This window comes from Ursus americanus, chromosome 13, assembly GCF_024610735.1.
Source record: "Ursus americanus isolate L20-20 chromosome 13, mUrsAme1.1.p, whole genome shotgun sequence".
NCBI classification, from domain to species: Eukaryota; Metazoa; Chordata; class Mammalia; order Carnivora; family Ursidae; genus Ursus; species Ursus americanus.
Window position 1 is genome coordinate 30035048 of NC_142139.1, and position 12525 is coordinate 30047572.

Consider the following 12525-nt stretch of genomic DNA (forward strand, 5'->3'; position numbering starts at 1 on the left):
GAAGTGTGAGGAAATCAAAGAGCGGTCAACTGAGGGTGGGAAGATACAGCGGAGGCCTCAGGCTTGCTTCAGTTTGATGCCCAACTGCACCTTCCTTAGTAACGAGCCGCTTACTAGAATCCACTGTTGTGGGTCCTTGGGCACAAGGGGCAGCTGGTAGCAAAGTACTATCTTTACATGTGTGTCGTTGGCTTTTGTTCTCTGGGAATGTTGTAGGGGCGAGTTTGGGAATGTTAGCTGTGATTTGGGGAGGAACAAGGGATTCCCGGTTTCCTCAGCCCAAAGCTGTCCTAAGAGTGCCCAAATCTACCACATCTGATAACATTCCTATTATCTTCTTTAAACCATGAGCTGAAGCTTCCTGTCCTTCAGGTATTTCCCTGATCATTTCCTTTATATTCAATACCCTTAACATTTATGTAATCAACTAAACCCTTTGGGTTGACATTGGTGATTCTCCTGGACTCAGAGGTGTAAGTGGAGTCATGCTAAATAAATATAAAGCTCCTAGCCGTTCTATACCCCTCCTCTACTCCACTCTCATGCTTTGTAAGTGGCTAATAACATTTTAAAACAACTCAAAATGTAAAGTTGGCTTAGTAGTTTAAACACATAGGCAGACATGTCATAACGAGGCCGTTAGGTGGTTAAGCATTTGCCTTGGGCTCAGGTCATGATCTCAGGAACCTGGGATGGAGTCAGGCTCCCACTCAGCTGGGAGTCTGCTTCTCCCTCTGCCCCTCTCCACAACCCCTCTTGCTCGCGCTCTCTCTCTCTCTTTCTCTCAAGTAAATAAATAAATAAATCTTTTAAAAAATATTAAAAAAAAGAAAAAGAAAAAAGTTATTGCCTTTCTGCCCTAAATGACCAAAGGAAGACAATGAGAGATGATTGTATATTTTGTTTAATACTTGCATTGTTTCTATAGCGCAATTATAGCAATCTTGAAATTTACTTTTCATTACAAATATTTGTCAAGTTTTGTTTCAGAAACATTTTTCCTACTCTCTTGCACATGCACCCAGACACACTACAAAAAAACTCATTCATAACACAGTAAGGGCAAACATTATTCATGTAAACATCTTTCATTAATTTCCCATAATTTAAAAAAATCATAGAATTATAGATATTGAATAAGGCTCATAGATTTAGTTCAAATTCCACAAAAGACCAATCTTTTGTTAACTGTGATGGGGTTACCTTTTGGTTGCAATAAATGCTGAAAGCATACCCCTAGGTTCCAATCCTTAAACATACCTCACAACCGAATAAATGCATTTCAGGATAAAAAGAGAACATAGAAAACCCAGGAGGAAACCTTTTGTAGGAGGGAGCTCAGACCATGAACCTAATTCCTTCGATGATAAGCAGGCATTACACATCCCTGTGGTTTCCCAACACAAGAATCGAGGTTGATTACAGTAACCCAAAATACAACCAAGTCGCTATGTCAAGATACATTGGCGTGTGTACATATTGCTAGTAGACACAGTGAAACTTCTGTCATAGTTATCATTTCATTCTATCCAGGACCAACGCAGAGGAAAAAAACAAAACAAAACCACCCACTCAAGTTGAATACCATTATAAAGGAGTGTTCTAGTAACATAAGAGTCAGGAGAGTTGGGAGGTATGTCCCAGAGATGTGATTGGTCTTGATATTAAGACGACTCCTAACAACAGTGTGTAAAGTCACAGACAGAGGAAGCAAGGATTCGCGTTATCCGAGGACGTCTCTCTCTGGCTGGAAGTTCGGTGCACAGGTGCATAGCCTCCCAGAGCTGAGACAGGAAATGTACTGTGCTGAGAAATGGGCCCCTTGCCAGCTGCTCCCCACTCCTTCCTCTCTGTGAGGTGGAGGCCAGGAGGCGGGGACTGCTGGCAAAACCGTGAAGTTCCACCCTGGGGTCTGAACCCCAACTCCACTGAGGGCAGCCTCCCTGACAAGTGTGACTAGGCAGTAAGGGTGGCGGGTGATGGTGGCCAGAAAACCCAGCTCTGAGGTTCACGCGGCCACATCTGGCTTCGGATTCTGCTGCCCTGCAAAGAAATTGTGCTCCGGATAACTGCACCAGTGTCTCTAATGCCTCTAATTCACTCGCGGGCCCTCGGAGGCCGGGAGTGATGTCACTTAAAGGTGGACACACCTCCATGAGCACCTAACTTACACCAGGAAGCGGCGGAGGCACTGGGGAAGCCTACGAGCTCTCTCCACGTCAGACGCAACGACGCAGGGAGGTTGCCATGAGTCAGAGTTATTTGTAGGCTTTTGATTTTTTAAAAATCAAAATTGATCTGCATTATATCTCAATAGACTCAGATAATTCTCACCAAAAATTTTGTAATTTGTTTAAATAGCACTGGAATAATTCGACTTCATTTAAATATATTCATTCTACCATGAAAATATTTCATACAAACATCTATTTACATACAAACACATTAAAATTTGTGAAAAGGGTTTCCACCCCTGTGGTTGTATGGCTTGAAATAGTTTCATTGCTTTGAATATGTATGCACACATTTGGCAAAATAAAACTATTAAAATTTAGTATTTTTTAAAATAAAAAAGTGACACCAAGGCTCCAAATTCCTGACGGGAAAGACCAAAGAAAAAAACAACCTAGCAAGGTACCTCAAGTAGATGTAAATTTAATATATTTTGTGAACCTTTGATCTGTGGCAAATAAACATTACAACTATCAGTCTTGCAACACAGTTTTGCTTGTTTTTCTAAAAGAAAAGATGTCTGGATTCTAAATCACTACTCTGAAGACAGAAACTTGAGGCAACGGGTTTTGAAACAAGGCAAAACAGAAAACTATACCTTCTTGGAAGATCTTAAATGCACTTTGCAGTGAGTGATTCAAAATTTTATATATTGAAGGAAAGTTTCTAAAGTGCCACATACTGTCTCACTGAGAAGGCAACCCTTGGATTCACTGTTCACAGTTACTGCCATGTTAATAGTTACATTAAATGGTGTAAATGGTTACACTTGCCTCCATGTTGGCCTTTCCAGGTTCTTGGTGGTAAGGAAATCGTTTTTCAAGTGTGAAGAACCCCCAGAAGGCATATAAATTGAACGCCATGCCCCGGACAGGTTCAAAGAGGTCTTGAAAAACGAATTTCCCTCTTTGTTTCTCAGGTAGGCCAGGGATGAAGCAGGTGAAAATAAGAATAGGTACTACGAAACTCAAGTCCTCCCCGCCTGTTGCCTCTTAATCTCATCTTCGCTTTGTGTCAGAAAGTCAGGCCTCACAGCGGTTCTGTCGGTCCATCCAAACGTCCATGTGGGGACATACTCCTCCAGATTAGTTCCTATTCCTAACGCTAACACAAGGTAGTATTCCGTCACAGAAAAGCTGCTAGGGAAAGGTCTAGTCATGCAGGAGTGGGGCTGAGACAGCTCTGAGTGAACCCCCTCGGGACTACGCCGTCACGCACAGGCACAAGTGCCCGCGTTTTTTGGGAGAGCATGAAGGGACTTCTTCATTCCCACCACCTGGAATCTTCCGCAGTTCTGCTGTGACCATCCTGCTCGTGAAACTACCAGATTCGGCTGATTCCTGACACGTTTCCTTCCACCGTGGATGTAAAGATTCAGTAGAGAAATACATCCCAAGGCTTTCCCCGCCAGACTTTGGCTCGAACAAGGAGAAACCCTTCCTTCCTCACCAGTTCCTCATGGAACCTCGACCCCCGCGACTTCTTTACCGACCTGCAGAACACAGTGAATCTCAAGCCCCCTCCAACCGGACTCTGTGACAAGGCCTTCCGTTGGGGAGTGGGGGAGGGGCGGGGAAGCAGGAGCCACAAAGCCCCCCAGAGACACAGAGTGGAGGCGCAGAAGTGCACCCAGAGGGCTAGCAGAGAGGAGAGACACTCAGAATAGGGGGCGAGAGGACGGAAAAGAGCAAGCGATCAGTGGACAGGGACATCAAGGCATTCTCACAGATGAGAGAGAGAGAGAGAGATGGAGAGAGAGAAAGAGAGGGAAGAGATGGGACAGGAGAGAGAAGAGGCGGAAGACACAAGAGGAGAGGAGGGAGAAGGGCAGAGAGGCTCGGCTTGGGTGTACGGTTTCCTCTGATTTGTCTGAAGGTCACAGACCCGCTGCTGGGTTTTACAGCGAGTGCTGTCATTCAATATCTCATTTGGAAAATGGATTAGTTGGTTAATTACTACCGACAACTCTTCAATCTCTTATATCAAAAGAAAGGAACAGAAGAAAGAAAGATTCCACTTGAGGGGGGTCATCAGAGTAACCCACGAGGACAAATTATACCCCTACTACAGCCTCAACAAGAATGGTATCACCACCAGGCACGAAATCACTCAAAGCCTAGCTGTGTTGGGAGTGTGACCTGCGCCATCCTGCCCTCGCTTACTGACCTGGCTCCACGGCCCAACTGACTGGGGCTACTTAAAGCCATCTTTCTCCTGAAGACAGTCACTCACTTCGGGACGCATTTGAATTAAAGCACCCATCAGCACCCAAGTCCCGAGACTGCCCAGCTGTCACAGTTTACAGAACGGTCTCTTTCTACAGAAGCTATCCTACCCTGGTGCGTTATCATCTAAGAACCCTACTCGACTCCCTTTGCGGGTGAGCCTTCTGACAGCCCTGACAACTTCTCACGTGGGAGCCCCCCCTTTCCCCCCCCCCCCCGCCAGCTAGCTACCGGCCACGTGCACTGGCACCGCTGGAGAGGGGGGTTCCAGGAAGCCTGGCCCTGCAAAGGAGGGCAGGGCCCCTTCTGTCACTGTCTGGGGGGCTGAATCCTGTGCCCAGGGGCCGCCTGAACGGAGAGCTGTGAGCAGCCCTGGCTCAAGCACTTTTGTGAAATTCTTCCTAAGAGCAATGTGTACCTGACAAGAAACAGCAAACTTCCTTCCTGCCCGTTTCTTTACTCTTCTCGCTGCCAGCAAGGGATCCCCATCGGCTGTGGCTTGGCAGGCTTTAGCTTTCAAGACCAAACTGGCTCAGGCGACAGGAGCCGCCGGCGGCAGCTACAGGTGGTGGCAAGTGCTGCTCTCCATCACTTCCGGCAGCCTCGTCGAGGCGTCCGAAGAGACACGGCTACGGCACGGGGTGAGGGCGCTTGCAAAAGCCCCAGACTTGCAGAATTCATTCAGAGCCATCCCAGGTACATTACACACCTAACGAGCTAAACTGAAAAACAGGGGTTTTCTCCTTATTTCAGCAGTTGGAATTACACGTGGCTTGCAAAATGGCTGCAATGCTATTGATATCGTTGCTTTTCAACTAGACAGGTGTTATTCTTAATTCACAACGCTTTGAAGCAGGTAAGTGCTTTGGAAAATACAACAATGAAGAGTTTTAGCATTAAGGTTTGATTTGCACCTAGTGATCAGTATGTCTCTCCTAATAGTAGCAATTAAAAAAACCCCAACTTTAGAATTCTGTGTTAGAATTCTAGGTGGTTATTTGACTTTTGAATTCAATGCATGGTGCTGCAAGCCAGATTGCTCTATGTTATGTACATTTAATGTGTACCCGAGGAGAAGAAATTACTAGCACTATTGAAGATACTGCAAAACTGCCACAGTTACTGCTTAGAAATACTAATTTCCCTCTCTCCTTTCTTAAAGTATATATTACAACTCTCCCATAACTTAATGCAAACAAAGTAAATTCATTTCTTCTCACATCTTAAAGCAAAGGTATCTTTGTTTACATGCGAGAATAATAGTTCTACAATAATACCCTGGCCCTATCAGCCAGTTCTTTATATTAGGACATAATAATGAAACAATGATATAGAAAGAGCCAGAGAGACCTACGCACTGGCACTGACACGAAATCCATTTGGAAGTTTTTTTCTCTTGTAAAAGATATCTAAGATAGAGAATGGGACTGAGGGGTGAAATGACTCAAAAAAGTGGGGTTCTGTTCGCTAGGAAAAAAAAACAAAGCCATTCTATTGCAAGATACAGATCAAAGGTTAAAAGGCAAATTATACTACATTTAGAGAATAAAAATGTAGTAATTCTCTATCCTCCATATGGCACATATGCAAGTGTGAACACACACACTTTATGTTGGCCATAGGAAAAAACATCATGGAAAAACCACGGACTAAAAATGACTGAAAAGCCCCCTTTCCCTTTTTCAGTCTAATCATTTGGCATCTCTGAGTGTGGTACAGATTTAGACTTGAACCACCCAAGAACATCACGCTGTCTGTGTCAAGTGTTCGACAATACCTCTCAGTAGGACGCTGCTGCAAGGCTAGCTAATTTTAAATCTGGTATGAGTAATACAGTCAAACCTAGTTAGTATGCGAGAAAGTCGTTGCTAACGCGGAGTGAGAGGATGTGATGTCACAGCATGAGCAGTCCCTGGTTGTCCCGTTGTCGGAAAACGTAGTGCATAGATCCAAGTTTCTATTCCCGGTCTCGGAAGCCCAGGGCTGAGCCTTTCACTTCTGCTGGGTGGCCTGGAAGGCCTTCAGCTCCACCTGGTACCACTCGGGCGCTTCAGGCCCGCTCTTCCCCGGGGGGCTGTGGTCGTAGCCGTAGGCCACGGTGAGCTCTTCGTCAGCCTCCACGGCTCGGAGCGTGCGGATGCATTTGATGGGCCCGAAACGGGGGTGGACAAACCTAGACATCAAGAGGCACACAGTCATTCCTGGGTCAGATCGGGAGGTTAGAAGCAGAGCCTGGGGCGGGGCGGCGGGGGGGGGCGGAGATGAAGGGGTAGGAATCACCCGGGAGCTCTTCCCTGGGCACCACTGGTGGGTCCTCAAGCGTGGCTCACGACTGGCCAGCATCAGCTTTCACCTGGGCGCTGCCAGACATGGAGAAGCTCAGCCCTGCCCAGACCTGCTGACTTGGTGTCTGCATTTTAACAACACCTCCAGGTGATTCATAGGCACGTTCAAGTTTAAAAAGCACTGCTCTAGCTTCCTCTCTGAGCATACCTGGCACTCTGTATTTATAAACCAACAGCATGGGCAACAACAAAAATCTGCCCTGAATGAGAAACCGGAGCCAGTGCGGCCGGTTGGCATGACAGCCCACCTGGCCTGTCGCGTCGGATTATCTGGCTGTGCCTCGTGGGCAAGGCTTCACCAGGGCACTTTGGGAGGTGGAAGGAAGAGCCCTGTGGATTTTCCAAAGCAAAACACTGTCTCCCACCCTATACAGACAGAGGAAGTATTATTTTCTAGCATAACAGTAGACGAAGACTGCTTTCCAGGAGCGAAGCCTAGACCTCTCTGCCAACCTGCTTTTAAATATTTCCCTGTGAAGCATCCTGTGCAGGGAGCAGCCTCGAGCATCTCGGAACCTCAGGCAGGGCTAACGCTATGCCTGTGTTCCTCTGCCAAAGGCTCCCAACCTGGTTCACCCCTCCGGCCCCTGCAGGAGAACAGGAGATAAATAAGGAATAGATTTAGCTCACCTAACAGCTTCTGAAACCCAGAACGGAAATACGTAAGGCATGGCCAGAAAGAAATTCGCTTTATCTTTATATGCATCTGGTCAAATCAATCTCATTCCTCTATAGTCACATTTTGAACAAAGGACATGGAGACACCACAGAAGTTTCCAGGCCCTAAGTTATGATTGGCACATGGGGCATGCTAGCAAGTACTTAGCTGTCTCCCTCTATTGGTGGTGGGGAAAGGAGTGTGTCTGTGGTTCAGGGACATCTTTTATGTCGAGGACAAAGGAATAAGCTCACCCTCACTCCAAGGGGCCTCTATGTCCACCCTACTTGGCTGTCATCTTTCCTGGAAAGCACACTTGACTTAGGGTCAGAGACTTAGGCGAGAGTCCCGGTTCCACACATTATTGCTGCCCCCTCTCAGAAAGCTCACTTCCATATCTCTGAATCTCACCTGCAAATTCCTGGTAATACTAGCGATCCTAATCGTGTAAGAGTCGTCACTGTGACAAAGTAGGACCCCATGTATGAGGCACCCCACACGGTGCCAGGCACGAAGTGAGGACTCAGCTTCTGCTAGTGACTATGTGCACACCTCTGTGAGTGATTGTGCGTGTGCACAGAATTCTCATATTGTGCTCTATCACAGACATCCCTGCACCAGGGATTTGGGAAGTCCTTATTAAAACCACAACTCTTGGGGCGACTGGTGGCTCAGTCGGTTGGGCATCAGGCTCTTGGTTTCCCAGCCCCACGTGGGACTCCCTGCACCCCGGACAGTCTGCTTGCCTCTGTCTCCGTCTTCTCCAGCTCGTGCTCTCTCTTCAATAAATAAATAAATCTTTTTTAAAAATAATAAAATCATAGCTCTTCGTCTCTAAATTAAAATATTGCATTAAAAAAATAATACCCCTGAAACGGAGCTCTAGCTAATCTTCTCGCACGGTGACAAAATTCTACGGGAAGCCTAAGACTTCTGGTATAATCCTCTTTTCATTTTCCTGCTTATTATCATTATTTTCAAAGAGTAGAAAAAGGACAGACTGAAAAGAAAGAATTCCATTTCAGGTGCTGATTCTCCCTGGCGGCAGGGGGGCACAACGCTTACGGACACTTAGCCACTGGGGCTGAGAGGTCCACGTTGCTGGTCTGTGATGGGGAGGGGCGGGGAACAGATAACGGGTCCTGGGAGGACTGAGTGAGCGAATTCATGAGAAGCCGTTAGCGTGGCACCGGCCTAAAGTGCTCAATCAGTGCCAGCAGCATGATTAGTGGCCAAAGCAAACCTCCCTGTGCCCAGTGGCTTGGGCCCTCGGCGACATGTCACCTACACTGACGACTAGGGCAGTAGTTGGTGTCTGCTTGTCCATTTGGCATTTTGTACAGGACCGCAGCTTATACAGGGATATTGTTTGGCTGATGTTAAGTGTGTATAATAATACCAATAATTTTAGAAGCAAATGAATGCCACGAATCAGTATCTGAATTCTGTATTTATTATTTCTCAGGTAGTCTTCCCATTACCCCAAATAACTAATCGTTCACATTGGGCTTGAAGGAAATAACCCTGAGGAGTCTGGGGACTTGATTTTGCACAAACGGTTCCCTCCCTTGTCTCCTGTGCGCTCTTCTTTTTGGTGAGAAAAACCTTGTCCTCGTCGTGAAATCACAGAACTCATTTGTTTTGAAAGAGTAGTCTCAGTAGCATTTGTTACTGTTGGTTACCACTGTTTTAGAAGACTGTTGGGAAGCCGCGTGCAGCTTGGAACGATGCTTTGGCCTAATTCACATTGGCCACGAAAGCCTTGGAGTTAATAACAGTGTCAGTTTCATTTCACATGACACATGTCCTTTGCCATTTCTACCTGCCCTTTAAACAGAAGTACTGCAGTACTTGGTACTGGCTGCCAAGGAGAGCAAGTCACTGCCAGGACAATTTCCAAGCCGTCTCAGGGATGCGAGGAGGGACATTCAACTCCTGGCAATTTTCCTACAGATTAAATGCACATGATCGGATCCTGCTTCTGTTAACAAGCAATAGACGGGGGGGACTGCGAGCTGGAACTGAGCAGAAAAGGTGGCACGCAGCTGCCTGGCTCCCAGGGGGAACAGGCATTTTCTGGCTGAGCTAAGGAGATCAATGACGATGGTCCAGGGAATGCCAACTGTACTCTTCAAGGAAAAGTCAGAGATGCTTGACTTTGGGAGGAGAACATTCAGGGGGCATATGAAAGCTTCTAAAATATCTGGAGGGTTACTATGTCTAAGAGAGACTGGCATAGTGCATAGGGAAATAATTAGGGCAAAGGGCTGGATGTTACAGGGAAACCCATTTGGATTCCATAGAGAGAACATTTTAATCATCAGAGCCCAAAAGCTGATTTCATAATACCTATTTCAGTTTGTCCAGATAGCTGCCTTCGTGGGTAACAGTAAGCTGCCCCTCAATGGAGGTTTACAAGAGGTTCCGTGAGCTATTGGAAGGGGAGGCTCAAACTCTGAGAGGTAGGGCTATTTGACTTTTCAAAATGACAGCTTCATTGAGATGCAATTCATATACCCTAAAATTCACCCATTTGAAGCGTAAAATTCAGTGGGTTTCAGGTGGGCAACCATCACCACTATCTAATTTTAGTACACTGTGCTACCCTCAAAAGAAACCCCATACTCATTAGCCATCAACCCCGTTTCCCTCCACTCCCCCAGGGCCCTGGGCCACCACTGATCTGCACTCTGTCTCTGTGAATTTCACTGTAATGGACAAGTCATATCAATAGAATCACACACTATGGGGTCGTATGTGGCTGGCTTCTTGTACTGAGCATAATGTTTTCAGGGCTCATCCACGCTGTAACACGTGACAGTAGTTCTTTCCTCTTTAGTGACAAATAACGGGGACTCTGATTTCATCAGTCTCTTCCAACACCAAGACGTTGTGTTCTAGGCTTGGCATTTTATTTTCTTCCTTCCTTTCCCAACAGGAAAGCGTTCACTAGTCCCCACTGCACAGAGTAATTTTAATTTTTCTAATATTTCAAATAACACTATGCGTCATTTTCCAGAGTGAGACAACTGAAGGACAAAAAAGCACTGACGAAACAGCAACCAGGAAGTGTCGCATTCCCATAGTATTTCTACTCTTCTAAGCACTTTGCGGTCTCGAGCGGCCAAGGCCAGGGAAGGGGCCAGAATTCGGATTCTGAGTGTCAAGTCATCACCGTGAGGCCTCTGGGGCACGAGCCTCAGGACCCCGGAGGGCGCCGCCTTCACCTGGGGCGGGGTGCCGGCTGGGACGTGCCCTCGGCAGTCGCAGGGCCCCGGCGGGTGGCGCCCAGACCCACCCTGGCAGCTCGGCGTCATACTCACATATCGTAGGCGCAGTTTGGCGTGAAGGAGTGGTTTGCCTTGTGTCCCAGGGAGGCACAGTACTTGGACACGTGGTTGTGCGGCTCAGGCACATCGATGACCGTGTCTTCGTCGAGGGAGAGGGTATTCCCATTAAGGGCCCAGTCCCTGCTGTCCACCTGAGGAAACCAGAAAGCGAGCGTCAGAGAGGGCCCTTCTCCCCAGATCTCCGAGAACATCAGCAACACGAACTCAGTTCTCCTTCCGTTCGCGGGGCGAGCGCTACATACGTGAGAAGAACCCAAGGGAGCCCTCCGCGCATCGACGGCGCGGAAGCCGTTGGTGGGCAGCGCCGGGCAGCTCGACCGCCTACGTGCGGATTCTTCCTCCTCTTATGTGAAAAAAAGGACTTAAAGTCCCTTACCACGACACACAAAAATGGAACCAGATGTCCCTAGGTTGTTTATTTCTTCACTGGGGGCTCAGACCTGTGAACCTCAAAAGCGCTCCAGCACCAAACTCAGATTTTTACCCATCCAGCTGTTGCGTAAATAGCCCAAACAAAGCGGGGTTTTAGCTACTGCTTTCCCAGGGACACCGGACCCCACATCTGCTGGCAGATTAGATAAAGCCCAGCACCACAAAGCCCCCAGACCGCCTCTGTCCTTGGGAGCTCTCTGGCCCAGAGACTCCTCACTGTGCCACACGTCCCCTAGACACGTCAGCCCCCTCTCTGACCCTCTCTTCCCTGGAGTTCCCTGCCCTTCTCCTGCTCCGGACGGTGGCCCCTGTGCCACAGCCCTCTGGACCATCTCAGGCCGGCAGGACATGCCCTCTCTCGCCTCCCTGTCCAAGCGCCGCCCCGTGTCAGTGAAGCCTGGTGTGTGTTACTGCGTCCTGTGGCCAGATCTGCTTCTCTGACCAAGCCCCAAATCCCTGGAAGCCCTACTGGGAAGGAGACCAGGCAAAAGAAATACACAAGAAAGAACATCAAAGGGAACCGGAACTCTGAGGAAAGCAAAATCGTGCTTCAGCCAGTCCTTTACCTTCGTTACAAGTGGGCGATCAATGGACCAGCGGACGGTGTCACGGTTACCCGTGTGCTCTCTGAGCTGCAACAGCACTCTCTCTCTGCAGGGCACCGACACGCTTCCCTTCTCCAGCCCACCGCCCCACTCCACCCACTGCCCAGGATCTGCTCATGTCAGCACAGCCGTTTCTTGGTGCAAACAGGATTACATTAAAAAGAATTTTTTAGAAGATTTTATTTATTATTTTAGAGAGAGAGAGCAAGCAGGGGAAGGAGCGGAGGGAGTGGGACGAGCAGACTTCCTGCTGAGCACGGAGCCCCACGCGAGGCTCAATCCCACAACCCTGAGATCATGACCTGAGCCGAAACCAAGAGTCGGATGCTTAACCAACTGAGCCACCCAGGCGTCCCCTACGATCACATTTTTATGTAGAACTGTTGACTCTCAGAGGTATACTGCCTCTCCTGCCCCTAAACTACAATTATGCTGTTTTTTTGTATCTGACATTCACTCAACAAACATTTACTGAGTGCCTATCATATGCCAGGCCCTGTTCTAGGTGTGGAGGATACAGCAGTGATTTAAGTGAAAAAAATCTTCATGGATCTTAATATTCCAGCCCTGTTATACGATGCTGGTATGTGATACTTGGTACTATCTACCTTACGTTGTCACTAGCTGTGTTTTTCTTATCTCTCCAACAGCTTTAAAGATTTATTTATTACTTTAGAG

At 47.6% G+C, this 12525-nt stretch overlaps 1 protein-coding gene across 1 annotated transcript in view; it reads right to left on the reverse strand.

Moving 5' to 3' along the window:
* Nucleotides 1-886: 886 nt before the first annotated feature.
* The window catches only part of SETD7 (SET domain containing 7, histone lysine methyltransferase), a 46749-nt gene continuing 35110 nt past the window's right edge, over nt 887-12525 (reverse strand). The window contains exons 7-8 of the mRNA XM_045798941.2: nt 10784-10941; nt 887-6630 (exon numbers count right to left, since the gene is read on the reverse strand). Coding sequence (XP_045654897.1) covers nt 6450-6630; nt 10784-10941 — 339 coding nt within the window. The 3' untranslated portion in view covers nt 887-6449. The remainder of the gene's footprint in view (nt 6631-10783; nt 10942-12525) is intronic.